Source organism: Ornithorhynchus anatinus, chromosome X1, assembly GCF_004115215.2.
Source record: "Ornithorhynchus anatinus isolate Pmale09 chromosome X1, mOrnAna1.pri.v4, whole genome shotgun sequence".
Classification (NCBI taxonomy): Eukaryota; Metazoa; Chordata; class Mammalia; order Monotremata; family Ornithorhynchidae; genus Ornithorhynchus; species Ornithorhynchus anatinus.
Genome location: NC_041749.1, coordinates 34,959,713 through 34,987,244, shown reverse-complemented (window position 1 = coordinate 34,987,244; position 27,532 = coordinate 34,959,713). Strand labels below are relative to the sequence as shown.

At 50.9% G+C, this 27,532-nt stretch overlaps 1 protein-coding gene across 2 annotated transcripts in view; it reads right to left on the bottom strand.

The window, feature by feature from the left end:
• NEURL1B (neuralized E3 ubiquitin protein ligase 1B) overlaps positions 1-27,532 on the bottom strand; it is a 43,645-nt gene that overhangs the window by 9,222 nt on the left and 6,891 nt on the right. The window contains exon 2 of one of the 2 annotated variants that reach the window (XM_029050520.2): positions 158-712. In XM_029050520.2, coding sequence (XP_028906353.1) covers positions 158-712 — 555 coding nt within the window. Of the gene's footprint in view, positions 1-157; positions 810-27,532 lie in introns of those variants that run through there. The other variant, XM_029050519.2, reaches the window with a different exon arrangement.

Below are 27,532 nucleotides of genomic sequence, written 5' to 3'. Positions count from 1 at the left end.
AGACTATTCAGACAGAGAAGACCGGTTATCAAGAAAAGAGTCAGGCAGGGAGGACTGGTAATTGGGAGGGTGATCGGGTAGAGGGTTATCGTAAGGGTGGTCGGGCAGCAGGGACCGGTTATCGAGAGACGGTCAGGCAGAGAGGTACCTTACGCACCCAGTAGTTGTACTTCGTGGGTAATTCCGTACACATCGATGAGGCCCCACAGGGGCCCAGACACCTTGACTCCACAGTGGAACAGCATCGGGTCCTCGTCGTTGACGCTGTAGAAGACTCTCCCATGGCGATCGACCCAGTAGGCCAGGACGTTGTCCCTGAGGGCAAACCTCTCCGGCAGCGCCTTGGCCCAGTAGCCCGGCCGGGTCACCAGGTCCGGGCAGGCGTACTTAGGGATGGCCTCGCAGCTCATCTGCGCGGGGTCGTGGGCGGTGAAGCCGAAGCGCAGGGCCCCGCTCCAGCCGTGGTGGACGGACACCAGCCTCAGACGCACTTTCTCGTACAGGCCGATGGGCCGGTGGGTGAAGGTGACCCCGTGGCAGAAGCTGCTCCTCCGGGTGGCCTTCCGGGCCTGGGGGTCCAGGCGGACGTGCTTGCCTTTGGCCTGCGCGTGGAAGCGTGGGGCCTCCGGGCCCGAACGCCGCTCATGGCTGCCGCTGCCGGGTGCGGGGAAGCTGGCTCGACGGGTCACCAAGCGGGGCTGTAGGCTCGTGTCTGAAACAGATGAGAGAACATACCGGCCTGAGACTAGGGGCTTGGCTTCTGCTCCCATCACTGGTCGAACAAAACGCTGCCTAGATGGAACATAGATGGAGAGAATGGAATTTGGATTTTGCTGGGGGCCATGGAAGGATTTGATCCAGGAAGAGGATTGACCTAATAAAGCCCAGCAGCTGAGGAGGGAACAGACTAATAACAATAAGTTCTTCTCTAGACTGTACTCGTTGTGGGCAGGGAATGTATCTGTTTATTGTCGTACTGTACTCTCCCAAGGGCTTAGTAAGCATACAGTAAGCACTGAATAAATATGCTTGAATGAATGAATAATAATAATAATAATAATAATAACTACAGTGGTATTTGTTAAGCACTTACTAACTTCTTACTAACAGTGCCAGCCACCGTTCTAAGCGCTGGGCTAGATACGAGATAATCGGGTTGGGCACAGACCCTGTCCCACATAGGGCTCACCCTAACCCCATTTTACAGATGATCAAATTGAGGCACAGAGAAGTGAAGTAACTTCCTCCAAGTCCCACAGTGGACAAGTGGCAGAGCCAGAATTAGAACTCACTCCTTCTGACTCCAGGCCCGTGCTCTATCCACTAGGCCATAATGCTTCCTAAAGGACTACCAAGGGGGTCAGCGATCACCCCACTTTCTTCCTCCCCTTCCTGTCCTAACTCTTCAAATGGGTTTCACACAGCCACTGCCTCTATTTCTTCTCCTCCAGCTCTCTTCTTGAGCCTCTACAATCTGGTATCTACCCTCTTCATTCCACTGAGACCCCTCTCTTCAAGGTCATCAATCAATCAATCATCAATTGTATATATTGAGCACTTACTGTGGGTAGTGCACTGTATTAAATGCCTGAGAGAGAAAAATGCAACAGAATGGGTAGACACATTCCCTGCCCACAGGGAACTTATGAGGTCCTCCCCACATCTAGAGGGATGGAGAAGCAGCGTGGCTCAGTGGAAAGAGCACGGGCTTTGGAGTCAGGGCTCATGAGTTCGAATCCCAGCTCTGCCACTTGTCGGCTGTGTGACTGTGGGCAAGTCACTTAACTTCTCTGTGCCTCAGTTCCCTCATCTGTAAAATGGGGATTAAGACTGTGAGCCCCACGTAGGACAACCTGATTCCCCTATGTCTACCCCAGCGCTTAGAACAGTGCTCGGCACATAGTAAGCCCTTAACAAATACCAACATTATTATTATTATTATTATTATTACTCTCTCCTAGGGTTCGACTCCCGGCTCTGCCACTTGTCAGCTGTGTGACTGTGGGCAAGTCACTTCACTTCTCTGTGCCTCAGTTACCTCATCTGTAAAATGAGGATTAACTGTGAGCCTCACGTGGGACGACCTGATTACCCTGTATCTACCCCAGTGCTTAGAACAGTGCTCGGCACGTAGTAAGCGCTTAACAAATGCCAACATTATTAATCCTCCTAGACCTTTCTTTTGCTTATGAGACTCTGGACCACCCCGTTCTACTGGAAATACTAGCTAGCCTTGGTTCCTCTGATATAGTCCTCCCCTGGTTCTCTGGCCACTTCTGCTCTGTTGCTTGTGCCGGCTTTTCCTCTGCCTCCCGCTTCCTGTGAGCTCCTTGAAGATAGGGATCATGCCTACTGATTCTATTGGTTGCCTATCAACCTCCGCACAAAACAAAACCTTCTCACTCTAGGCTTCGAGGCTGTCCATCACCTTGCCCCTTCCTACCTCTCTTCCCTTCTCTCTTTCCACTGCCCACCCCGCACGCTCCGCTCCTCTGCCGCCCACCTCCTCACCGTCGACCCCCGGGCCACGTCCTCCCGGGGTCCCGGAACGCCCTCCCTCCTCACCTCCGCCAAACTGATTCTCTTCCCCTCTTCAAAACCCTACTTAAAGCTCATCTCCTCCAAGAGGCCTTCCCAGACTGAGCTCCCCTTTTCCTTCTTCTCCCTCTACCTCCTGCCCCTTCACCTCTCTGCAGCTAAACCCTCTTCTCCCCGCTTTCCCTCTGCTCTTCCCCCTCTCCCGTCCCATCCCCTCGGCACTGTACTCGTCCGCTCAACCGTGTATATCTTCATCACCCTATTTATTTCGTTAATGAGATGTACATCACCTTGATTCTATTCATTTGCTATTGTTTTAATGAGATGTTCTTCCCCTCGATTCTATTTATTGCCATCGTTCTTGCCTGTCCGTCTCCCCCGATTAGACCGTAAGCCCGGCAAAGGGCAGGGACTGTCTCTATCTGTTACCGATTTGTACATTCCAAGCACTTAGTGCAGTGCTCTGCACATAGTAAACGCTCAATAAATACTATTGAATGAATGAATAGTGCACTCTCCCAAGCATTTAGTACGGTGTTCCGCACCGAATAAGTACTCCGTAAATACTACTGACTGACTCCTGTAGCTTCAACTAACACCTTCACGAGGATGGCACCTGCATCGACCTCACCGATCCTGACCTCAATCATATTTATTAAGTGTTCACGGCGAACAGGATTGATAGACACGTTCCCTACTCACAAGGAGCTTACAGTCTAGAGGGGGAGACAAATATCAATTTAAGCAAATTACGGATAAGTACGTAAAGGCTGCGGGACGAAGGATGAATGAGGGTACAAATCCAAGTTCGAGAGCAACGCAAAAGGGAGTAGGAGAAGGGGAAATGAGGATTTATTTGGGGAAGGCCTCTTAGAGGAGATGGTACCCTCTCTCCTCTGCCACCTTGCACCTCTTTCTGCCTCCAGAATATCTACTGATGAGTGGGTGGAGCGGCCCGGTGCTGGGAAGAGAAGGGTAGTGGAGTGTGTCCCGTTGGCACTTGAAGCTCAACGTGTCTAAAACCGAACTCCTCCTCCCCCGACCCGATCCTCTCCTCAACCTAACTTTTCCATCGCAGTAGACAACACCACCCTCCTCCTCATCTCTCAAGTCCCCAACCTTGGCATTATCCTCGACTCCTCTCCCTTTGAACTCCCTCTCCGTAATCAGTCTGTCGTATCCCGTCACTTCTTCCCCCACAGTTTCTCCGGGATCCACCGCTCCTTCTCCATCCAACATGCCCCACAGTGGTTCAGCACTCAAATGACTCAACTCAATATCCTGACTCAACTACTGCATTAGCCTCCCCGCTGACCTCCCTTCCTCTAGCCTCTCCTTGCTCCAGTCCATACTTCACTCTGCTGCCCAGATCATTGTTCTAAAATATCCTTCTGCATTTGTCTCCCTACTCCTCAGTATCTTCCGACGGCTGCCCATTTATCTCCGTATCAAGCGGAAACACCTGACCTTTAGTTTTAAGGCACACAATCAGCTCCTTCCCTACTACTTATCCCCTCTCTTCTCTCATCCTCCCCAGCTCGCCCTCTTCATTCCTCCCAGGTTACACCTACTTAATGTACCTCGCTCTCGTCTCTCCCGCTACCGACCTCGGGCTCAAGCCCCTCCTCTTGCCTAGAACCCCCTCCCCATTTTCATCCGACAGACCGCTACTCCCGGCTTTCTCAGATATCTCAGGCTAAGCTTGGCCTAGTGGATAGAGCAAGAGTCTGGGAGTCAGAAGGACCTGGCTTCTAATCTAATCCACCGGTTCTCTGCTATGTGACACTGGGCAAGTCCCTTCACTTCTCTGTGCCTTAGTTACCTCATCTGTCCAGTGGGACCCGGCCCAAGAGGTCAACTCTGAGGAACAGAAGCAGCTGGACCAGGAGCTGAAAATTGTGCCTCTTTCTCACAACTCTGGTGACCCCAAAGGGCAGCCCAAGAGACCCCCAGCCACCCCTCTTCCTGTAGCTGCTGGGCAGGGCAGCAGTCGGCCGCTGACCCCAGGGAAGAACTGCCATGGCCTCTGGGGTCTGCTGCCTAAAACGAGTGCGGGGACATGCAGGGAAAATGAAACAGAAGATATCGATGGACATCTGGAAGGGGCTGAGTCCAGACAGGGCTGGGGAAAGACATTCAGGTTAAGGACGGTGCTGGGGAAAAGACGTTTAGATTCCGGACGGGGCTGGGGAAAGAAGCGGTGTGGTGTAATGGATAGAGCACAAGCCTGGGAGTCTGAAAGACTTGGGTTCTAATCCTGACTCTGCCTCATGTCTGCCGTGTGACCTCGGGCAAGCCACAACTTTTCTGGGCCTCAGTTCGCTCATCTGTAAAATGGGGATTAAGACTGTGAGCCCTTTGTGGGACAGGGACTGTGTCCAACCTGATTATCTTGTATCTATTCCAGCTCTTAGAGCAGGGCCTGGCACATAGTAAGCACTTAACAAATGCCATTGTTATTATTAAAGATGTTCAGGTGTTGGGATGGGGGTTCCCTGGAGACAAACTCTATCCCCCGGGGCCTGCTGCGGCCAAATGTCGTCTCTCCAGGGTGAGGGCCTTGCCAAAGCAGCAGGAAAGAGATTCCAGATTGGCTCGAGCCCTGGTGATTGAGAGTAGCAAGGGGAGAAACAGATGGAAACCATCCTCTGCCTGTCAGTCAGCGACCCGTGGAGGCCCAGCAGGGCCTGGGTGAGTTGGGGCCTGGTAGATTCCAACTCCCTCCTGGGGACAGAGCGTAGAAGGAAACCCAACCCGTTACTATAAGAGGAAAAGTTTAGCCCCGAAGAACTATATGTTAATATGAAATGAAGCCAAGCAACCGAGTTTACATATTTGCTTAATCTTGATTATATGATCTTACTTCCTCCCAGACCCAGAGATAAACACTGTGGTAACTCCTCCCTTTACTTTGCCGGTTCGGCTTTGACATGGACGATAAAGAAAACCAGAATGAAAAAGAGGCCTCGAAGAAGACGTGTTATTTACACGGATTTAAGATTCTTAAAATAAAAGAATAAAGACAAAAGGGGAGTACTAAAGTCAGATTCCCAATGTAAACCGATTCTGCTTGAAGCACAGCTCTCTGAGAGGCTTCCCTCTGGCTCTTATCAGATCCCGCTCCACTATGCAGGTAAATCAGCGGGATGGTCAGAGTGCTTAAGCACTTACTATGTGCCAGGCACTGTAGTAAGCACTGGGGTAGATGAAAGTCAATCAGGTTGGACACAGTCCTTGTCCCGCTTGGGGCTCACAGTCTCAATCCCTGTTTTACAGATGAAGTAACCGAGGCACATAGCAGTAAAGTGACTTGTGGAAGGTCATGCAGCAGGCAAGTGTCAGCTGTGTGACTGTGGGCAAGTCACTTAACTTCTCTGTGCCTCAGTTACCTCATCTGTAAAATGGGGATTAAGACCGTGAGCCCCACGTGGGACAACCTGATTCCCCTGTGTCTACCCCAGCGCTCAGAACAGTGCTCTGCACATAGTAAGCGCTTAACAAATACCAAGATTATTATTATTATTATTAAGTGGTGGAGTTGGCATTGGAACCCAGGTCCTTCTGACTTCCAGTCTTGTGCTCTGTTCATTAGGCCTCGCTGCTTCTCTATTATTATTATTATTATTAGATTTGTTAAGCACTTGATTCATTCATCCATTCATTCATCCAATAGTATTTATTGAGAGCTTACTATGTGCAGAGCACTGTACTAAGCTTGGAATGTACAATTCGGCAACAGATGTGTCTCACAGTATAGGTAGGAGAGAGAACAGGTATTGAATCTCTATTTTACAACTGAGGAATCTGGGGCACCGAGAAGTCAAGCGACTTGCCCGAGGTCGCCCGGCAGGCAACTGGCAGAGCCGGCATTAGAACCCAGATCCTCTGTCTCCTAGGGTAGAGCTCTTTCCATTAGGCCATGCTTCTCCCCAATTAATTGCCTTCAAGTTGTAGACTCTAGACTGTAAGCTCGTGGGCAGGGAACGTTTCTGTTCACCGTTACGCTGTACTCTCCCAAGCACTTAGTACAATGCTCTGCACACTGTAAGAGCGCAATAAATACGATCGAATGAATGAAGGGTTGGCTGAAAAATTCCACTTTGGGATTACTGAGCAGTCTTCTTGCTTGAAATTCCTTGCACAGAGAACAGCCGGGACTCAGGCGGAGACCTCAGGCTAGGTCAGGCAGCCAGGGCTCCCGTCTCCAGGGGCAGCTGGTGAGGCAGACAGACACTCGCTTCTGATTCCCAGACTGCAGAGAAAGGAATCGGGGAGAGAAGAGGCTTCAGGCTTCCCCTCCCGTGGGACAGGTTATGTTTCACTTTAGACGCTCTATTCTCCCTCTTTTGACTTTTAGACAGAATCTCCAGGCTCTCTGGGCTCTGCTGAACAGATTCTTTTAATAATAATTGTGGTATTTGTTAAGTGCTATGTGCCAAGCACTGAATCAATTGTATTTACTGAGCGCTTACTGTGTGCAGAGCACTGTAGTAAGTGCTTAGAAGAGTACAAAATAACCGAGTTGGTAGACACATTCCTTACCCACAATGAGCTTACAGTCTAGAGGGGGAAGACAGACAATAATATACATTATATTATTATCATATATACATTATATATTATATAATTATGCTTTTATAATGTATCATATACATTATATATATATTATTAATGTATGTTATTGTCTGTCTTCCCCCTCTAGACTGTAATATACAAGTTCATCAGTAGGACCGTGTCCCATTCGGGGCTCATGATCTAAGTAGGAGCGGGAACAGATATCGACTCCCTATTTTGCAGATGAGGGAACTGAGGCATAAAAAAGTTAAGTGACTTATCCAAGATCACACAGCAGGTATGAGAAGCAGCGTGGCTCAGTGGAAAGAGCCCGGGCTTGGGAGCCAGAGGTCATGGGTTTGAATCCCCGCTTTGCCACTTGTCAGCTGTGTGACTGTGGGCAAGTCACTTCACTTCTCTGGGCCTCAGTTCCCTCATCTGTAAAATGGGGATGAAGACTGGGAGCCTCTCGTGGGACAACCTGATTCCCCTGTATCTACCCCAGTGCTTAAAACAGTGCTCTGCACATAGTAAGCGCTTAACAAATACCAACATTATTATTATTATGAGGCAGGGCTGGGATTAAATCAAGGTCCTCTGACTCCAAGGCCCGTCCTCTGAGTTCTCTGTGCCTCGGTTTCCTCATCTGTAAAATGGGGATTGAGACTGTCAGCTCCACATGGGACAGGGACTGTGTCCAACCCAATTTGCTTGTATCCCCCCAGTGCTTAGTACAAGCCTGGTACATAGTAAGCACCTAACAGAAACCACAATTACCATTATGATTAGGGTAGGAGCAGGGGCGGATCGGGGCGGTGGGGACACACCCGGACACAGTCGCTGCCTGTTTAACATCCTCCCCGAACACTTAAATTGGAACTGGTAGAGTTCTCTCAGAAGTGGTCATTTACCGTGGAAAAATACGTTAAAGACTCACTCACTTTTAGTGCTGGACCAAATCACCGATCCGAATGTCCCAATACAGATCCCTCGCCAGTTAAACAAAACATGGTTGCTGGGACAATCAATAAATCATCTCATGATCAAATGCCAGTCATCCCCTCAACTATTGATAAATCACCGTTACCAATCTTCATTCCTTATCTCCAAACCCTCCACTCCAACCAAGGCTTCGATCCGATCCGGGCCCCAACCTTAACCCTAATCCTCGCCCTTATCCTGAACCTTAACCTCTGCTTACCGACTCTGCTATACTGCGCTCTCCCAAGTGCTTAGTACAGTGCTCTGCACACATTTAGTGCTCAATAAACTGTGGTATCTGTTAAGCGCTTAGTATGTGCAAAGCACTGTTCTAAGCTCTGGGGGATACAAGGTGATCAGGTTGTCCCACGTGGGGCTCACAGTTTTTTTAAATCCCCATTTGACAGATGAGGTAACTGAGGCACAGAGAAGTTTAGTGACTTGCCCAAGGTCACACAGCTGACTAGTGGCAGAGCCAGAATTGGAACCCATGACCTCTGACTCCCAAGCGCACGCTCTTTCCACTGAGCCAGGGCTGCTGCTCAATAAATACCACTGATTGATTTCCTTAAAGTCCTAATTGATATTTCTCAGTGACTGAACTTTAACTTTTGATATTGATTTGTACTTGCTGATGAATTGCCAAAAGTATTTGATTACTTTTACGTTTGTCTCCCAAGCTGAGAAACCCACTCTTCAACAAGTGCCCTTCCTGAATATCCCTTGTCAATGGTCCTGGGCATCCCCTTGTTTCCCATTATTATGCCCCAATGCCCCCTTGCCCATTTTTTGAACTTCTACTGAATTTTGACTGGTCTTGCGGCAGTCGGATCAAATGTCTTTATCGACCCTGGTTTCCCTAGTTTGAAACCTAAATGGCCTAAAGGCCTGCTCTTTTGGATTCAATTATTTACCTTGTTTGGAGTTGCTAGGGAAAGAAAATCCTCGCGTCACAGAGGGGAAAGAGCTGGAATTTTTGGCTGACTCCAATCACTTGTTTGCTTTTTATATGTCAAAGATTTTTAATTAACGTTAACAATTTAGTGTCCCTGGTGGGCCCAAGACTTTCAAAGACACCATAATCATTAATGTTTTCCAGAGGAAAGAACTGACTAAATCCATCTCTTGTCTCTGATCACATAGAGAAGCAGCGTGACCTAGTGGAAAGAGCACAGACCTGGGAGACAGAGGATGCGGGTTCTAAACCTGGCTCCACCACTTGCCTGCTCTGTGACCTTGGCCCAGTCTTTTCACTTCTCTGTGCCTCACTTTCCTCATCTGTAAAATGGGGATTAAGACTGTGAACTCCATGTGGCACATGAACTACGTCCAACTGATTAATATTGTGCCTGACAGAGTACGTGCTTAACCAATACCATTAAAAAAAAAAAAGCTTGACATTCCTATTTGGTCTGCATGGGCAGGGAACGTATCTACCAAGTCCATAATATTGTACTCTCCCAAGCATTTAGTAGTCCTCTGCACACAGTAAATGCTCAATAAATACGATTGATTGATTGATTGGGTTAGAGTCTCACATCCTTCTTTTCAACAGGGATTCTTGAACCCCAAACCACCCATGTAGGGATACCAAAAGCAGAAACTCAGGTCCATGACCACCCCCAGAGTTGGCAGTTCTGGTCAAACCAATCTCTCAGTGGGTTCCTCTCCCAGCGCAAGGACCAATGTGATCTGGCCAGGAGAAATCAATGCCGGTATTTCTCACCTTACTTCCTGGGCACTGCCTAGGGTGAGAGGGACGTCGGTAGAGGGCTTAGATGTTTCACGGGAAGTAGTGTGGCCTAGTGGAAAGAGCATGGGCCTAGGAGTCAGATGACCTGGGTTCTAATCTTGGCTCTGCCAACTCCTTGCGGCGTGACCTTGGGCAAGTCACTTAGCTTCTCTGTGCCTCAGTTGCCTCATCTATAAAATGAAGATTAAATCTTATTCCCTCCTAACTAGACTGTGAGCCCCATGTGGGATGGGGCCTGTTTCCGACCTGATGATCTTGAATCTACCACAGCGCTTAATACAGTACTTAGCACATGGCAAACCCTTACCGAATACCACTATCATCATCATCACCTGTGAAAGAGATCACGCCTCCTCAGGCTTCCTGCAGAAAAACCAAGCCTCTCACCCCCCATTGGATTGGTGAAACCCGGAGCGCTTAACAAATACCAACATTATTATTATTGTTAGGAGGGTGCCCTTGGACAAACAAGGAGAATAATAATAATAATAACAATACTTGTATTTGCTAAGCATTTACTATGTGCCAAACACTGTTCTATTGCTGGACTAGATACAAAGTAATCAGGTAGGGGACAATCCCTGTCCCACATGGGGCTCACAGTCTTAATCCCCATTTTACAGATGAGGTAACTGAGGTACCGAGAAGTTCAGAAACAGCAGAACTGTAGCGGAGCTGTGATTAGAACCCGGGTCCCCTGACTCCCAGGCCTGTGCTCTTCCCACTAGGCCATGCTGCTCCCTGTGATTTGTTCTCCTTCCTGAGAATGAATCATATTCATGAAAACCTCCTCTCCTAAGGCTAGCGGGCTAATTCTCTTTCATCTGAGGCATCAGCCTGTCTCTCTTTAGCTTTTGAAGACCCACGTCCCAAGACCTGCGACTTTCTGGGAGCTCAGAAAAACCAACTGAAATAACTTGCTTGCCTGGTGTGGAAACAAGACCGTGTCTGTTATTAGAAAACAAACATTTCTTAAAACTAAACTTGGCTCGTTAGAGTTGCTGTCATAATAGTACTAATTAATAATAATTGTGGGAGTTGAGCCCTATGAGTCTAGCCCTGTACTAAATGCTGGGGTAGATGCAAGGGAGGACGATTACTGAAGGATGAGGGAACTGAGGCACAAAAAAGATAAGTGACTTGCCCAAGGTCACGCAATAGGCAAAGGGGAGAGCTCCGATTAGACTCTGACTCCCAGGCCTGAGCTCTTCCCACTAGGCCACACTGCTTCACTGGTGTGACTTCAGCTTCTCTTATCTAGATAATAATGTTGGTATTTGTTAAGCGCTTACTATGTGCAGAGCACTGCTCTAAGCGCTGGGGTAGACACAAGGGAATCGGGTTGTCCCACGTGGGGCTCACAGTCTTAATCCCCATTTTACAGATGAGGTAACTGAGGCCCAGAGAAGTGAAGCGACTTGCCCACAGTCACAGAGCTGACAAGTGGCGGAGCAGGGATTCGAACCCATGACCTCTGACTCCAAAGCCCGTGCTCTTTCCACTGAGCCACGCTGCTTCCGCTTCTCTAGATGGGTTGATAACCTATATAATTCATCAGGATTCGTTCCACTTTTAATAGTAGTATATGTACTTCAGTTGAGGAATTTTAAGTAAATCAATACCATTGATTGCTTCAACAGCTTTGGCTCCTAAATCTCAAACTCTAATACCCGCCCCCCGGCCGCCGTATCATTTTGATTGCTTTTGAAACCAGTTTCTGGGCCTTTAAAACGTCCGTGTCCCCTGCCTAAAGGAACCCTGAAATCGGTATAATTATTCTGAAAATTTCAGAAACAAGGATACAATAGTTATGATTTCATTCCCGCATATTAATTGTCTCGGCATCCTCTCTTTATATCTGCTATTATTCAAGCCAAGATCCTCCTCTAGGAACTCATCCTACGCAGAATGTCCATCACTGACACTAATAACCAACTCTGTTGTATTGTACTGTCCCAATCACTTACTACAGTGTTCTGCACACCGGAAGCAGCGTGGCTCAGTGGAAAGAGCCTGGGCTTCGGAGTCAGAGGTCATGGGTTCGACTCCCGGCTCCGCCACTTGGCGGCTGTGTGACTGTGGGCGAGTCACTTCGCTGCTCTGTGCCTCAGTTACCTCATCTGTAAAATGGGGATTAACTGTGAGCCTCACGTGGGACGACCTGATTACCCTGTATCTACCCCAGCACTTAGAACAGTGCTCTGCACATAGTAAGTGCTTAACAAATACCAACATTATTATTATTATTATTTTTAAGCACTCGATAAACACCATTGATCAATTGATAATCAGCCTGTTGTTCTCTACAAATGTCTTTATCAGTGTTCCCTCTTGAACGCGTCATCTTTTTTCCCCAGTGAGAAAGACGGGGCCACGGTCCCTGCACGGCTCGTCACCCAATCCATCGCATTTTTTGAGCGCTTACTGTGCTTTACTAAACGCTTAGGAGACTACAATGAAACAGAGTCAGTCAGATACATTTCCTGCATACGAGCCCACAGTCTAGAGAGTTCATACCAAATACCCAGTCTTTTATGTGACTCTGAAAAATCCAACATAGGCTTTCAGGGGCCAAGGTAAAAAAATAATAACCTCTTTATACCTTTTAGCAGATTCAGACTGCAGCACTGATGCTAGGCTACACATTCTGGCCATTGGATGCAAACCTCTGTCTCACAGACAGTTCCTCCGGCCCAACTGCCAGCTTGCTGTGGGCAGGGAATGTGTCTACTCTGTTATATTGTAGTCTCCCAAGCACTCAGTACAGTGTCTGCACACAGTAAGTGCTCAATAAATACAACTGATTGCCAGGGTATTATGCCGAAAAAGCTGCATTGCACACTTTGAAGGTCCAGAGAGGAAGGTGAGTGAAAACCCACTCAGGAAGGCCGGGGTCTTGTAAAATGGAGATTAAGACTGCGAGCAGCACGTGGGACAACCTGATTACCTTGTGTCTACCCCAGCACTTAGAACAGTGCTTGGCACATAGTAAGCGCTTAACAAATACCAGCATCATTATTATTATTATTACTTTCCCTTACAATCTTTGGGGAAGACCCTCCCTCATTCAACTGTACTCTCCCAAGCACTTAACACAATGCTCTGCCCACAGGAGGTGCTCAATAAATACCGTGGATTGACTGATTGTTCCTCAATGGCCCAGTCCTTCCACAATCCCTTCTGCTGTAATTTAGACTTGCCTCTTCCCGTTTGAAGATCAGTGGACACAGAATCACAGATCACTGTCCTCAAAGAAACCTTCCCAGGCAGTAATAAGCCCTCCTTGAGTTAACTAGGTCAACTCGAGTCCTACCTGTGCCCTCGAATGGTTCAAGTAGCATACGCATTATGGTATTGAATAGTACAAGGACCATTCCCTGGATCCCTCTTGAAAATAATAATAATAATGAAGGTGTTTGTTAAGCGCTTACTATGTGCCAAGCACTGTTCTAAGCGCTGGGGTAGATACAAGGTAATCAGGTCGTCCCACGTGGGGCTCACAGTCTTAATCCCCATGTTACAGATGAGGTAACTGAGGCACAGAGAAGTTAAGCAGCTTGCCCAAAGTCACTCAGCAGACAAGTGGCGGAGCCGGGTTTAGAACCCACGTCCTCAGACTCCCAAGCCCAGGCTCTTTCCACTAAGCCACGCTGCTTCATCCCAGGTTACTCCTCCATCCTGCCATTTCATTTTTGCAGCCAGCCAGGTAGCCAGCCAACCAGCCAGCCAGCTAGCCAGCCTGTCAACCAGCCAGCCAACCAACCAGTTGGAGACTTCTCCCAACTTTGGAAGGCTATACAGTTCATCATCCTTCCAGCTGGCTTCCCACCAGGCTCTGCACACAGAAAGCGCTCAATAAATACGATCGAACGAATGAGAGGGAAGGCAGGCCGTCGGCTGCTAGGGTCCGCCAGGGAGCCGGCTGGGGCAGGCCTCGGCCCTGAGGACCGACGCTTCCTACTGAGAGCTCTCTCTTCTCTCTTGGCCCTTCCTTTCTATTCTCAGAACATCCTCCTCCAACTGGGCTTGGTCTCTGGAGAGTACACGTTTCTCAGAGTCAGCATTCCTGCAGCCTGACCTTGGCAAGTCCCGGTTTCTGAAACTAATAGCGATGCCACGCGGGATTGGCCCCCGGTCCACCGATCTTGGGAATTCTACCTCTGGCAAAGGCACTAGGGCGCTTGGGAGGACCTCGCGATGGCTGCCCACCCTCACAAATAGGGATGGACCGGCCCACACCTCCAGCCTTCCTGCTAGGAACTAAGCATGGTCCGGTCTGGGAATCTAGCCAAATCCCTCTTTTATTCTTCTTTCTCTAGACCGTAAGCTCATCCGGGGCAGGGGGATGTGTCTGTTTATTGTTCTCTCGTACTCTCCCAAGGACTTAGTACCGTGCTCTGCACACAGTATGCGCTCAATAGATTCCACTGAACGAATGGACTGTGTCTACTCGGTTATATTGTACTTTCCCAGGTGCTTAGTACAGTGCTCTGCACACAGCAAGCGCTCAATAATAATGATGGTATTTGTTAAGCGCCTACTATGTGCCAAGCACTGTTCTAAGCGCTGGGGTAGATACAAGGGCATCAGGTTGTCCCACGTGGGGCTCACAGTCTTCATCCCCATTTTACAGATGAGGAACCTAAGGCACAGAGAAGTTAAGTGACTTGCCCAAGGTCACCCAGCAGACAAGTGGTGGAGCCAGGATTGGAACCCACAACCTCCGACTGCCAATAAATACCACTGATTGATTGAACAGCTGATGTTTCATAAATTCACCCCGTGCTGAAGGAAGATATGCTCGTTTTGAACCAAACACCTCCGAGGTGCAGGAGTTACCCCCTTGCCCTGGGGTCACATTTGGCGATCAACAATTTTGTGATCACTTTGTCCACACCCTCCATGATGCAGTAAAATTCAATCCCGTTCCCTCTCATCCTTCAGATTACCAGCCAAAAGAGCCCTAATCCTGCCGGTCGATCAAAGATGGAACCTGTTCCATTCTCCTGACGATCCCGGATTTTCTCCTTCATTTTCACTGTGGTATTTGTTAAGCGCTTACTAAGTGTCAAGCGCTGTTCTAAGAGTTGGGGTAGACCCAGGTTAATCAGGTCGCACGCAGTCCCTGTCCCCCACGGGTCTCACAATCTAAACAGGAGGGACAACAGGTGTTGAATCCCCATTTTCTGGATGGGGACACTCGGGCCCAGAGAAGTTAAATGACTTGCCCGAAGTCACGCAGCAGGTAAGTGGAGGATTTGAACCTGGGTCCTCCAACTCCGCTAGGCTCTTTCCACTAGGCATTACTGTTCCTCTGCATTCTTCTTTGCACTCTTCTACCTTGCTCCCGGGGGCACGTCTATATCTCCCTGCCATTCTGCAGTAGTGTGTACAGTGGCCGGGCTGAGGCTGCTCCCCGAGCCTGCCCGGTGGGGCCGCTTACCCCCGGAGGGATGGACTGACATCAGCAGGGCCACAGGGATCGAAGACCTGGAAGTCGTTCCCTGCACGGGCACACGTTTTTCAAAACAGAACCCCCAGGGACCTCACCCACCTCACCTGATGGTGCCCGCCGGCGGGAGTGTCCGCCAGCAAATCCTTGGGCACCCCGGGGGCCGTAATTTACCCGAAGATTTCGGCCCCAGCAAGGTGTCGGGGCGTCAGCCGGACTTAATGTTGAAGCTCCACTGCGTGCTTTTTAAACGGCGCTTGTTAAGCACCTGCTACGAGACAAGCTCTGTACTAAATGCTGTGGGGGATACAGGACAATCAAGTCGGGCAGAGTCCCTAACCCACATGGGGTTCACGGTCTAAGGCGGAGGGAGGAGAATTGAATCCCCATTTTGCAAATGAGGTAACTGAAGCCCCGAGAAGTTAAGTGGCTTGCCCAAGATCACACAGCTGACAAGTGGCAGAACTAGAAAAGAACTCAGGTCCTCTGACTCCCAGGCCCGTATTCTTTCCACTAAGCCACACTGCCTTTTCTAGCCCGGATGTGTCGTTTCATTGCAACAGGGTGAGAGTCTTCCTCCAGCCTCTCCCGATCAGGGCACTGAGAGCCCCTCTAGACTGTAAGCTCTTTGTGGGGAGGGAATGTGTTATATCGTACTCTCCCAAGCTCTAAGTACAGCGCTCTGCACACAATAAGCGCTCGATTAATACGATCGACCGACTGATTAACCAGAATCCCGGGCGTGGCTGTGGTAAGGGCTTCTTTTAAAGCCAGTCACCGTGGGCGAGCAGCAGGATGTGTTTGATTTAGGCTCAGTGCAGATCAGAGGTTAATCTGGCCCCTCACCCCGGGTTGATGGGCAGACAAGAATCCGCGGAGTTGATTTTCCCGCCCGGTGTCCAGAGGCTTGTCTTGTCTAAGCTCCACTGTCCTCGAGCCCAGCACTCGGCTTCGGTGGCTGCCGGTCCCTCCCGGTTCACGGTCTCCTGTCCCTCGAGGGGCCGGCCGGCCGCCCATCCCCGACGTCTATAAATGGGAGTCGCTGGCTGCCGGGGGGCCATATTGGGAACCGCCGGCTTCTCTCCCGTATCTGCCTCGGCAGGTCGGCTCGGGCCTCTCGGCCTAGTTATCTGTGCCGTCGCCCTTCAGGCCCATCTTCTGTGGCCACTACCCGTTTCGGCCGACCTTTCTCCTCCCAGGCTCTGCTCCCGAGGGCACCGAACCAGAGTCTGAGCCTGGGAAGCAGGGAGGCAGGCGGCACTTACTGCTCCATTTTCCCCGCAGCTGAGGGCCAGAGGTTGGGGAGGAGCGGGATATGAAGTTTCATTCCCCTCTAGGCAGTCAGGACCCCGGGAATGGACAGGGCAGACATCAGGGAGCGCAAGAGCTGTGCTCATTCCATTAGGCCACACAAAACGAACCCTATGGAGGGGAAGGAGGAAGAGGCAGAGACGGGGCGGGGGGAGAGGAGTTGGTGAAGGATGTATCTGCGGGATGTGTACGCTTTCTGGAGCCTGGGCGCGGCTACGGGAAGACAAGCTTGACAGATACTAGAACTCCCAAGGCTTTATCTCTTAAATAGACCATGATCCCCGTATCGGGCAGGGACTGTGTCTGACTTAATTAACTTGTACTTCCCCTAGCACTTTAGAACAGTGACAGATAGTAAGCACTTAAATACTATAAGTAGAGAAGCAGCGTGGCCTGGGAGCACAGGCCGTGGACTCAGAAGGTCATGGGTTCTAACCCTAGCTCCGCCACATGTCTGCCGTGAGACCTTGAGCAGGTCACTTCAATTCTCTTGGCCTCAGCTAACTCATCGGTAAAATGGGGATAAAGAGTGAGCCCTATGCGGGACAGGGACCGTGTCCAACCTGATCTTTAAATATCAAATACACACACAAAAAATGCTCTACCTGGAAAAATTCTCCGCTTGTGTGAACCTCATTTTAGCTTCTCGCAAGTGCTTGGGAAAGCGATGACATTCTGGGGAAGGAAATATTCATTCGGATTTGTCGATCGCACCTTTCTTCTCTCACCTCATTTGAAGGCACTGACTCAAGGTCATCTGTCTTCACGTCAGCATCAGCGCTGCTTCTGGTTCCGACACTGAGATTGAGTTCACAAGGAGAGGGACCGAGAGAGGTGCGGGAAGACAAGGGAGCAGTGAGTGCTAACATCCCTCCGATGGCCATGGGGGCACACGGAGGAAATTCCTCACCCTCTCCCTCTCGTTCATTTATTCAATAACATTTACTGAATGCTTCTTCCTCACTACCACACTCGCCGAGGGGCTGACTCAGGACCACCTGCCCGTCCACGTCCTATCTCTGGCCTGGAACTCTCTTCCCACATCCGACAGACTCTCCCCACCTTCAAAGCCTTAAAGAAGGCACATCTCCTTTGATTTTCTCCCTTTTTTCAATCCCTGCCCCAGCCCCGCAGCACTTACATACATATCGGTAATTTATTTACTTATATTGATGCCCGTCTCCCCCTCTGGGCTGTAAGATTGTTGTGGGCAGGGAATGAGTCTATTACAGTGTTATAGTGTACTCTCCTAAGCGCTTGGTAGTAAGCGCTCCATAAATACGATCGATTGACTGAGAAAGCATCTGTCTACTTCCCGGCCACGGTCAGCGGGACTGTGCGGTCAACCCCAGGGTTGATTCTTTGAGTCTCCCTCTCTGCATAGGCTGGCCTGGGCCTGGTTTTCCTCCTTCTCTCCTCCAGGGTGGGCGAGCTGAGACGAAGAGATAGAAGCCCTCTCGCAGGCTCCGGACAGCCTGTCCATCCAGGCCCGGGGCTCCCGAGAATATACGCTGGCCAACTTAGCCGGAACTGCTCTGGGCACCAAAATCTGAATCCCGATGCTACCGACCACCTGATGGGTTGCTTTTGCACAGAGATGTAAAGAATAAGGACCCAGGGGAAGAGGTAATCTCCTAGGGAACAACCAAAGAGAAAGCTAAAAAAAGAGAGACACTTTATCTATCCTTCCCCACTATTATTTTGGAGATAAGGGCACAAAACTCAGTATAATTGTCCCTAAACCAAGTATTACCTTTAAATAGCTGTGTGGCATTTTGACACTTGCAAACACTTCATAGGAAATGTTTCCCTCTAATAGAAAGAGGATTTCAAAGGCATTTACCAGAAGGCTGTGCTTGTTAAAGAATGTTCAATGGACTTATTCAAAGTTGCAGTTTTCTCTGAGGATCAGAAGTCGACTCATTAGAGCCTTAAAACCCCAGAAAAAGCCTCCGTCAACCTCCCCAATCCCATGAGGGGTGTGAACGGGCAGCTTTGAGGAACAAAGCCCGGATCACTGCTGCTGAGGTGTTGGAGCAAACTCTACAACATCAGTGGAAACTCACACCCCAGGGAATCAGTTAGGCTCCCCCTGCTTGGCTGCCTCGGCCCTTATCATCTTATCGACAGCAGGGTCCCTGTTCTAAATCCGGGAGCGATGGAGAGGACTCGGAAATGAGGGTTAGGATGGGTCTCCTGCCTTGGGCAGAAGCACTGCGGCCTAGTGGATACAGAATGGGCCTCAGAGTCAGGACGACAGGTTCTAATTCATTCATTCAATAGTATTTATTGAGCGCTTACTGCGTGCGGAGCACTGTACTAAGCGCTTGGAATGAACAAGTCGGCAACAGATAGAGACGGTCCCTGCCGTCTGACGGGCTTACGGTCCGATCGGGGGAGACGGACGGACGAGACCGATGGAGATAAATAGAGTCGAGGGGAAGAACATCTCGTAAGAACCGATGGCGACTAAATAGAATCGAGGCGATGTACATCTCATTAACAAAATAAATAGGGTGATGAAAATATATACGGTTGAGCGGACGAGTACGGTGCCGAGGGGATGGGAAGGGAGAGGGGGAGGAGCAGAGGGAGATGGGGGGAAAAGAGGGTTAAGCCGCGGAGAGGTGAAGGGGGGGGCGGTAGAGGGAGTAGAGGGAGAAGGGGAGCTCAGTCTGGGAAGGCCTCTTGGAGGAGGTGAGTTTTAAGTAGGGTTTTGAAGAGGGGAAGAGAATTAGTTCTAATCCCGGCTCAGCCGCTTGTCTGCCTGTGACCTTGGGCCAGTCACTTCACTTCTCTGTGCCTCAGTCACCTCATCTGTAAAATGGGGATTAAGACTGTGTCCAAGCTGATTAGCCTGTATCTACCTCAGTATTTAGTACAGTGCCTGGTACACAGTAAGCACCTCCCCCTATCCCCCCCCCCCCAATGTCCCGGTCTTCTTCCTCCCCTGCACTCCCCAAGCCTAGATACCAGGAAAGCGCAGAACGGCCTGGAATCAGGATTTGGGGCTCAGAAAGACTCAGGGGATTTGCTCCATAAACATCTCAGGGGGCTATTTTGGGTTAGGCCAGACCTTCCCGGACCAAAGGAGCCCAGGGGAAACGTTTATCCGGTCTTTCCTTGGCTCCACTTAGACTCCAGAGTTGTGGTTCATGAATGACCCCAGGGGACCCCACAAGTCGTCGGGTCCCTTCAGGGCTTCTTTAGACAAACCCTGCCTGCTGAGGAGCTGAGGGCACCTTTTTATGATATTTGCTAAGTGCTTACTATGTGACAAGCACATAAGTACTAAGCACTGAGGTAGACTCAAGATAATTAATTAGGTTGGACCCAGTTCCTATCCTTCAAGAGGCTCACGGTCTAGGTAGGAGGGAGTAGGATTATAATCCCCATTTTACAGATGAGGCAACTAAGGCACGGAGAATTTAATGACCTGCCCAAGGTCACAGAGCAGATAAGTAAGCTCGTCGTGGGCACGGAACGTGCCTATTGTTGTACTGCACTCTCCCAAGTGCTTGGTGATTCCCCCGTATCTACCCCAGCCCTTAGAACAGTGCTCGGCACATAGTAAGCGCTTAACAAATACCAACATTATTACTATTAGTAGTACAGTGCTCTGCACAGAGCAAGCACTCAATAAATACGATCGATTGAATGAATGAATGAAGTGGCCGAGCCAGAATTAGAACCCAGGTCCTCTGGCTCCCGGGCCAGTGCTCTTTCCATTAGGCCACGCTGCTTCCTGTGGCCTTGGGGAGGCCCAGGGGTTGACTGACCCTAACCTCAGGCTGGCTTTATCGCGACGTCCTGGGGGTTTGAAAGGAGACTGGCCACAACCCCAGCTGCACCCCAAATTCTGCAGAGGGAAGAGAGACAAAAGGCTGCCGCAGGGGCCCCGAGAGGAAGATGCGTTTCTGAGGTGGCCCAGGAAGATGGGCAAAGTCCGTTCCAGAGCATAAAAGGAAGTGGTTCAGGTTGTGAGATGCCAGACACCCATTCCCTCTTCCTCCCTCCAAACAAATTCTTCCTCCTCCATCGGTCCCTACCCCGGTTGCTTTTCGGTCCCACCTTCTAAGTCTCCGGGCCCAAAGAGAGATCCCTCCTGGAGGAATTCTGGTTTAAGTCACGCGTCAGTCTCCGGGCACCCGCCATCTGGTGCCGTTTCCTTCAGCACTTAGCTGCGTGCGTTTGCCCAGCTGGACGTTGCGACTCTGGACTCCCTGAGTGAAAAGAAAGGAATTCCCCACCGCCGACCTCCGAGAGACAAATCTGAAAAGAGAGCCATCTCTAATCACCTTCCAGTAGCCAGCTGGTCACCAGCCAGCCCTGGCCAAGGGAAAGGCAGGCTGGGCTAGCTGAAGGAAAACGGCTCAGCCAGATCCTGGGGTGGGGGTTAGGAGTAGGCGGGGACCCAGCCCCTCCTTGCCGGCAGTGGGAAAGACGGGAGAGCGTTTTCAGGGAGGAGGACTCTGGGCGGTTTAGCAGGGGAGGGCAACCTTAATGCCAACGAGGGAGGGAGGGAGGGACTCCGAGGCTGTGATAATTTGCAGGAGGAAGAATAAGGCCCTGGAGCTGGAGAGGAGGGGGTGGGGGGAAGAGAGGGGAGAGTGGGGCAGAGCACTGTGTGACCTTGGGCAAGTCACTGAATTTCCCTGTGCCTCAGTTACCGCATCTGTACCTCTCTGCCCTCCCCCCTTTACCTCCCCTCAGCTAAGCCCCCTTTCCCCCATTTCCCTCTGCTCCTCCCCCCCTTCCCCTCCCCGCAGCCCTGTGCTCATTTGTATCTATTTTTATTACCTTATTTATTCTGTTAATGAGGTGTACATCCCCCCGATTCTATTTATTGCGATTAAGTTGTCTTGTTTTTGTCCGTCTCCCCCGATTAGACTGTAAGCCTGTCAATGGACAGGGATTGTCTCTATCTGTTACTGAATTGTACATTCCAAGAGCTTAGTACAGTGCTCTGCACATAGTAAGCACTCAATAAATACTATTGAATGAATGAATGAATCTGTAATATGGGGATTAAGACCGTGAGCCCCAGGTGGGATGAGGACTGTGTCTAACCTGATTACCTTGTATCTACCCCAGCGCTTAGAACAGTGCCTGGCATATAGTAAACACTCAACAGATACCATAAAAAAAAGGGAGGAGGAGGGGGAGGAGGGGGAGGAGTGGTAATGAAGGAAGGAGAGGTGGGAGATAGAGGAAAATGGGGAGGGAGGAGGAGTAGGAAGGGCAACACCAGGCGTCTCCGTTACCTTCCTTTAGAGGTCAGCCGCTTGGTTGGACTGGGCTACGTCTCGGGACTGAACTATCAGATCGGAGGGGTACTTCCCACTGTGCGCTCTGCTCCGTTGACCAGCGGCCCTCGTGAAACCCCATCTCCTCCGGCAGGCCTTCCCCCTGCCCATTTCTAATTCTCCCCACGTTCTATCACCCCAGCTGCCACTTCAGCACTTCAGCGCCACGTTAGCGTCGGGCATTCCCAATCTCCCTTCTCACTTAGGCACGTATCTCACATAATCTATTACTTATGTACACATATCCTCTTTTCCCTCCTCATCCTACCTGAATTATTATTCTAGTGCCCGTCTACCCCACTGCCTTTGAGGGAGGGGATCACGTCGACTGACTTTACTGTATTCTCCAAGCGCTTAGTAGAGTGCTCTGCACACAGTACTGCCTCAAGAAATACTAACGATGGATCGGTCGGCCCACGTAGAGACAGCTAAAGGATAAAAAGCCACGAGCTGGGTAGGTACAACGTAATCGGACACAGTCCGTATCCCCATTTTACAGATGAGGTGACCGAGGCCCAGAGAAGTGGAGTGACTCGCTCAAACTCACATAGCAGACAGGTGGCGGAGCCGGGATTAGAACCCAGGTCCTTCTGTCTCTCGGGTCCGTGTTCTATCCACTAAATCACACTGCTTCTCAGTGGATCGGTCCCATCTGCTGCCCTCCCAAGATCAACCCCAATCACAACTGTCCTCGGCTCTTACTCTAGTCCAGAGCATCTCCAGCAAGGATGTCAATTTCTGGGACCAGCCTAAACAGGCCTCGCTTGGTCCCCTGAGGTCACTTTAACCGGAGAATGGAGCAGGTGGATGGTGGCACTTTAACTGGAGAATGGAGCACGTAGATAGTAATAGTAATGTTGGTATTTCTTAAGCACCGTAACAAGCACTGTTCTAAGCGCTGGGGGAGATACAGGGAAAGCAGGTTGTCCCACATGAGGCTCACGGTCTTAATCCCCATTTGACGGATGAGGTCACTGAGGCACAGAGAAGTTAAGCGACTTGCCCACAGTCACCCAGCTGACAACCAATGGCTTCTGCTGCCGATTTGTCCATTCCAAGCGCTTAGTACAGTGCTCTGCACCTAGTAAGCCCTCAATAAATACTACCGAATGAATGAATGAATGAATGACTGACAAGTGGCAGAGCTGGGATTCAAACCCACGACCTCTGACTCCCAAACCCGGGCTCTTTCCACTGAGCCACGCTGCGTCTCTATGGTGGCTAGATGTGGTAAGTAAGAGAGCTACGTTGTGGCACAGAGAAGGTGTATGCTGTGTGACTCCCAGTTCTCTCCACCACTCACTAAGTGGTTGGAACCAGAAGCAGCACGGTCTAGTGGAAAGAGCATGGGCCCGGGAGTCAGAAGGACCTAGGGTCTAATCCCGGCTCCGCTCCTCTGTGCCTCGGTCGCCTCATCTGTCAAATGGGGATTAGACCGCGAGCCCCATGCGAGACATGGACTGTGTCCAACCTGATTAGCCTGTATCTCCCCAGCGCTTAGAGGAGTGCCCGGCACATCCCGGCTCTGCCACTTGTCAGCTGTGTGACTGTGGGCAAGTCACTTAACCTCTCTGCGCCTCAGTGACCTCATCTGTAAAATGGGGATTAACTGTGAGCCTCACGTGGGATGACCTGATTACCCTGTATCTACCCCAGCGCTTAGAACAGTGCTCGGCACATAGTAAGCGCTTAACAAATACCAACATTATTATAGTAAGAGCTTAACAAATACCATTAAAAAAAGGGGGGGAGGATTTCTTCCAGGATCAATCAATCAATCAATCAGGAGAGTACAATGGAAGAGAGTTAGTAGACACGCCCCCCGCTCACAGTGAGCAAAAAGACTGCAGCTCTGCTAGCAGGACAGCCACAAATGCAAAAAGGAAGCATTTCTTCACCCAGTGGGCGGTAAGCAGATGGAATTCGCTCCCACAGGAAGTTGTGCAGCTGAAAATATCGACAAGTTCAGAAGGGGCTTGGTTAAATCCACAGACGAATGGTCTACGATGGGTTACTAGAGGGAAAGCCGGGGATGCGGAAGGAAATCTTAGCTTGTCGGCGGGCCCACCGCCCTAACTGTGAGGATGAACGTGCGGGAGGCCAATCGTCACCTGGCTTCTCCGAACATCCCGGGGCCACTGGCAGCATCGCACGATGTTTCCTCAGGTCTCACATTCTCACTTTCTTAAAGCTCCACCCCGGCATCCTTCCTGTAATCCAGCGGCATCTCTGTCATCTTTCTAAAGTCAGTCTGACAAGGCAAACCAGGTTTCATCCGTGGCCCGCGATGTCGCCAGCGAGACTCAGTTCCCCTCCTAAGGCTGGAAAGAAACCGGTGGGAACGACCGAGCCAGAACACTCGCTTGGCCGCATCGCTGCCCTCCTCCAGGACCTCCAGTGGCTCTCCAATTCTCTCTACACCGAACAGAAACTCCTAACCAATGGCTTCAAGCTGATTCTGAGCTGATTTCTCCTACGTCCCACTGCACACGCTTTACACTGCCCGAGCAAACCTTCTAATTATCTCGCTCCCACAATCTCATCGCTGAATCATTCATCATTCGTCGCTCCTGCCTTTCCCCTCCATGGAACTCCTTCCCCTTTCAAATCCGCCCAACCGGGTTCCCCTTCAATGCCTCCTAAAAAGGCACCTCCTTCCCGAGGCGTTCATCAACCGCCCCCCGCTCCCACCCCGTCCGCTCCCCACCTCTCCGGTCACATCACCCGCTCAATTCCTTTTTGCAGCCACGTGTAGATCCGGGGGATTATACCACTAGAAGTTGGGGGCTGGGTAGCTGCCTGTTGGGGCTGTGCCACCCGCCGGGAAGACCCACCGAGGGCATTTCAGGGTCTGCAGGAATTCCGAAGATGGCTGCCAAGCATGGCGGCCGAGCCCGTTCTGTCATTCACTCATTCATTCAATTGTATTTATCGAGCGCTTACTACGTGCAGAGCACCGTCATCACCGTGGCGTGCGTCCAGACCACGACCCGCTCGGGTGACCGGGAGAGTCTGGCAATGAGGAGCGCTTCTATGACGTCCAAGACCATACCTTTTAGGTGGCCTTGGGGAAAGGACAGATTTCTCTTTTTTTTACGATATTTGTTAAGCGCTTACTACGTTCCATTAACTGTACTCTAAGCGCCGCGGAGGATCGGGTCGCAGTCGGGTTGGACAGAGTCCCTGTCCCACCTGGGGCTCACAGTCTCAATCCCCATTTCACAGATGTGGTCGCTGAGGCACGGAGAAGTGAAGTGACCAAGGTGACAGAGCAGACGAGTGGAGGATCCGAGATTAGAACCCAGGTCCGTGCTCTATCCGCTAGGCCATGCCGCTTCTCATCCCGGGCGACTTCTATGCAAGAGCTGGTGGCGGTTTCGAGGCCTGCCCCAATATCTCAAGTAGGCAGGTCCCTCTGCTTAATATGTGGGCAAGTAATTAACCGGTTATCTCAACTCTGCGATCCAGCTGGCAGCGAGGCATGAAACCGCACGGATCTCTCCACGCTCCCATCTCTGGCATCCGACAGATTACGTCTCTGTACGGCAACGCCGGGGGCGGGACGTCCAGGTCTCGTGGTCCACGAGAGAAACATCCACGCTGTCCGACCACCGTCTTGCGGCCAGAAGACTGAGAACCGAGCTGGCGTCATCACGGCGCCTCCGTCCCCAAGCGCCCACGGAGAAGCCCGTTATGCAGACCTTGGCTGGCTGCCGTACACCAGAGCCACTCGACAGACCGGGCCGGGTGCCGGACCGACTCATTTTCCCATTCCGACAGTTCCGACCTGGAGCCTGCACGGTCGGAATTCGAGGATGCCGTAAACGATACGTCTGCCGGTGTCCTCGGCTTTGCCTGGACCCCGTGCATCATCGACAGCGAGCAGAGAGCACCGCTGACGTAAAACACGGGAGCAGTGGGTCCCAGCGGAAAGAACCCGGGCCTGGGAATTGGAAAACGTGAGTTGTCATTCCAGGTCCGCCACTTGCTGGCCTGGTGACTGTGGACGAGTCACTTAACTTCCTCGAGCCACTGATTCCTCTTGGGCAAAATGGGGATTAAATACCCACACGCACCGTACGCGCTCAATAAATACGATGGAACGAACGAATGCCCGTTCCAATTTAGGTCGGGGGACGGGGCGGTGTCCGACCCGATTACCTCGCATCTACCTACGTCGGCGAATCGTATTTTTTGAGTGCTTCCCGCGTGCAGGGCACCGTACTAAGCCTTTGGGAGAGTACAACAATTAATGGACGCATTCCCAGCCCACAGCGAGCTGAAAGACGTGAGGCGGAGACAGACGTTAGTATAAATAAATAAATTACGGGTATGTACGTAAGTGCTGAGGGGCTGGGAGGGGGATGAATAAAGGGAGCAAGTCAGGGCAACGCAGAAGGGAGTGGGGGAGAAAAGGGAAAAGACGGTTTAGGGAAGACCTACCGGAGGAGATGTGCCTTCAGTAAGACTTCGAAGGGAGGGAGAGTAATTGCCTCTCAGATAATAATAATAATAACAATGTTGGCGTTTGTTAAGCGCTCACTACGTGCAGGGCACCGTTCTAAGCGCTGGGGGAGATACAGGGTCATCAGGTTGCCCCACGTGAGGTTCACGGTCTCCACCCCCATTTGCCAGATGAGGTAACTGAGGCCCAGAGAAGTGAAGCGACTCGCCCACGGTCACACAGCTGCCAGGTGGCAGAGCCGGCATTCGAACCCACGACCGCCGACTCCCAAGCCCGGGCTCTTGCCGCTGAGCCACGCTGCTTCCGGGGGGGCCTTGCGGGCCAGAGGCGGGACGTGGGCGAGAGGTCGGTGGCGAGAAAGACGAGACCGAGGTACGGCGAGAAGGTTGGCATCAGAGGCGCAAGATGCGCGGGCTGGGTTGTAGTGGGAGAGCAGCTAGGTGAGGTGGGAGGGTACAAGGCGATCGAGTGCTTAGTACATAGCAAGCGCTTAGCAAAAACCCCAATCACCCTTTATTATTCATAATTATCCCATCCTAAAAGCTGAGTCATAACTACTGACTGATCTCGCTGCAGCAGACAGGTGAGGCCAACACCTCAAACTCCTTGACCACTCGTCACCGCGTGACCGTGGGCGAGTCGCTTCACTTCTCTGTGCCTCAGTTCCCTCATCTGTAAAATGGGGATTGGGACCGCGAGCCCCACGTGGGACCACCTGATCCCCCTGTATCTCCCCCAGCGCTTAGGACAGCGCTCCGCACATAGTAAGCGCTTAAATACCGACATCGTTCATCCGCGCATGATCCGGGAATGGGGGAAAAGTGCCACAGGAACTCGAAGAAGACGTGCAGGCCGTCACGCTGTATAAGAGGAAAGGCGGTGATGTCTCATGTGACGGGCATGGGTTCTTTGTCCTCACCGCGGCTGGCAAGATTCTCAGCAGAATATCACCGGCCCGTCTGACCGACCATTCATTCAATGGTATTTATTGAGCGCTTACTACGTGCAGAGCACTGTACTAAGCGCTTGGAATGAACAAGTCGGCAACAGATAGAGACGGTCCCTGCCGTCTGACGGGCTTACGGTCTAACCAACCGGCAGAAAGGAAAACAGAGACTTCACGAAAAGCCAGTGTGTTTTTCCAACTGGGCTCAGGGGTGCTGGAACGATTA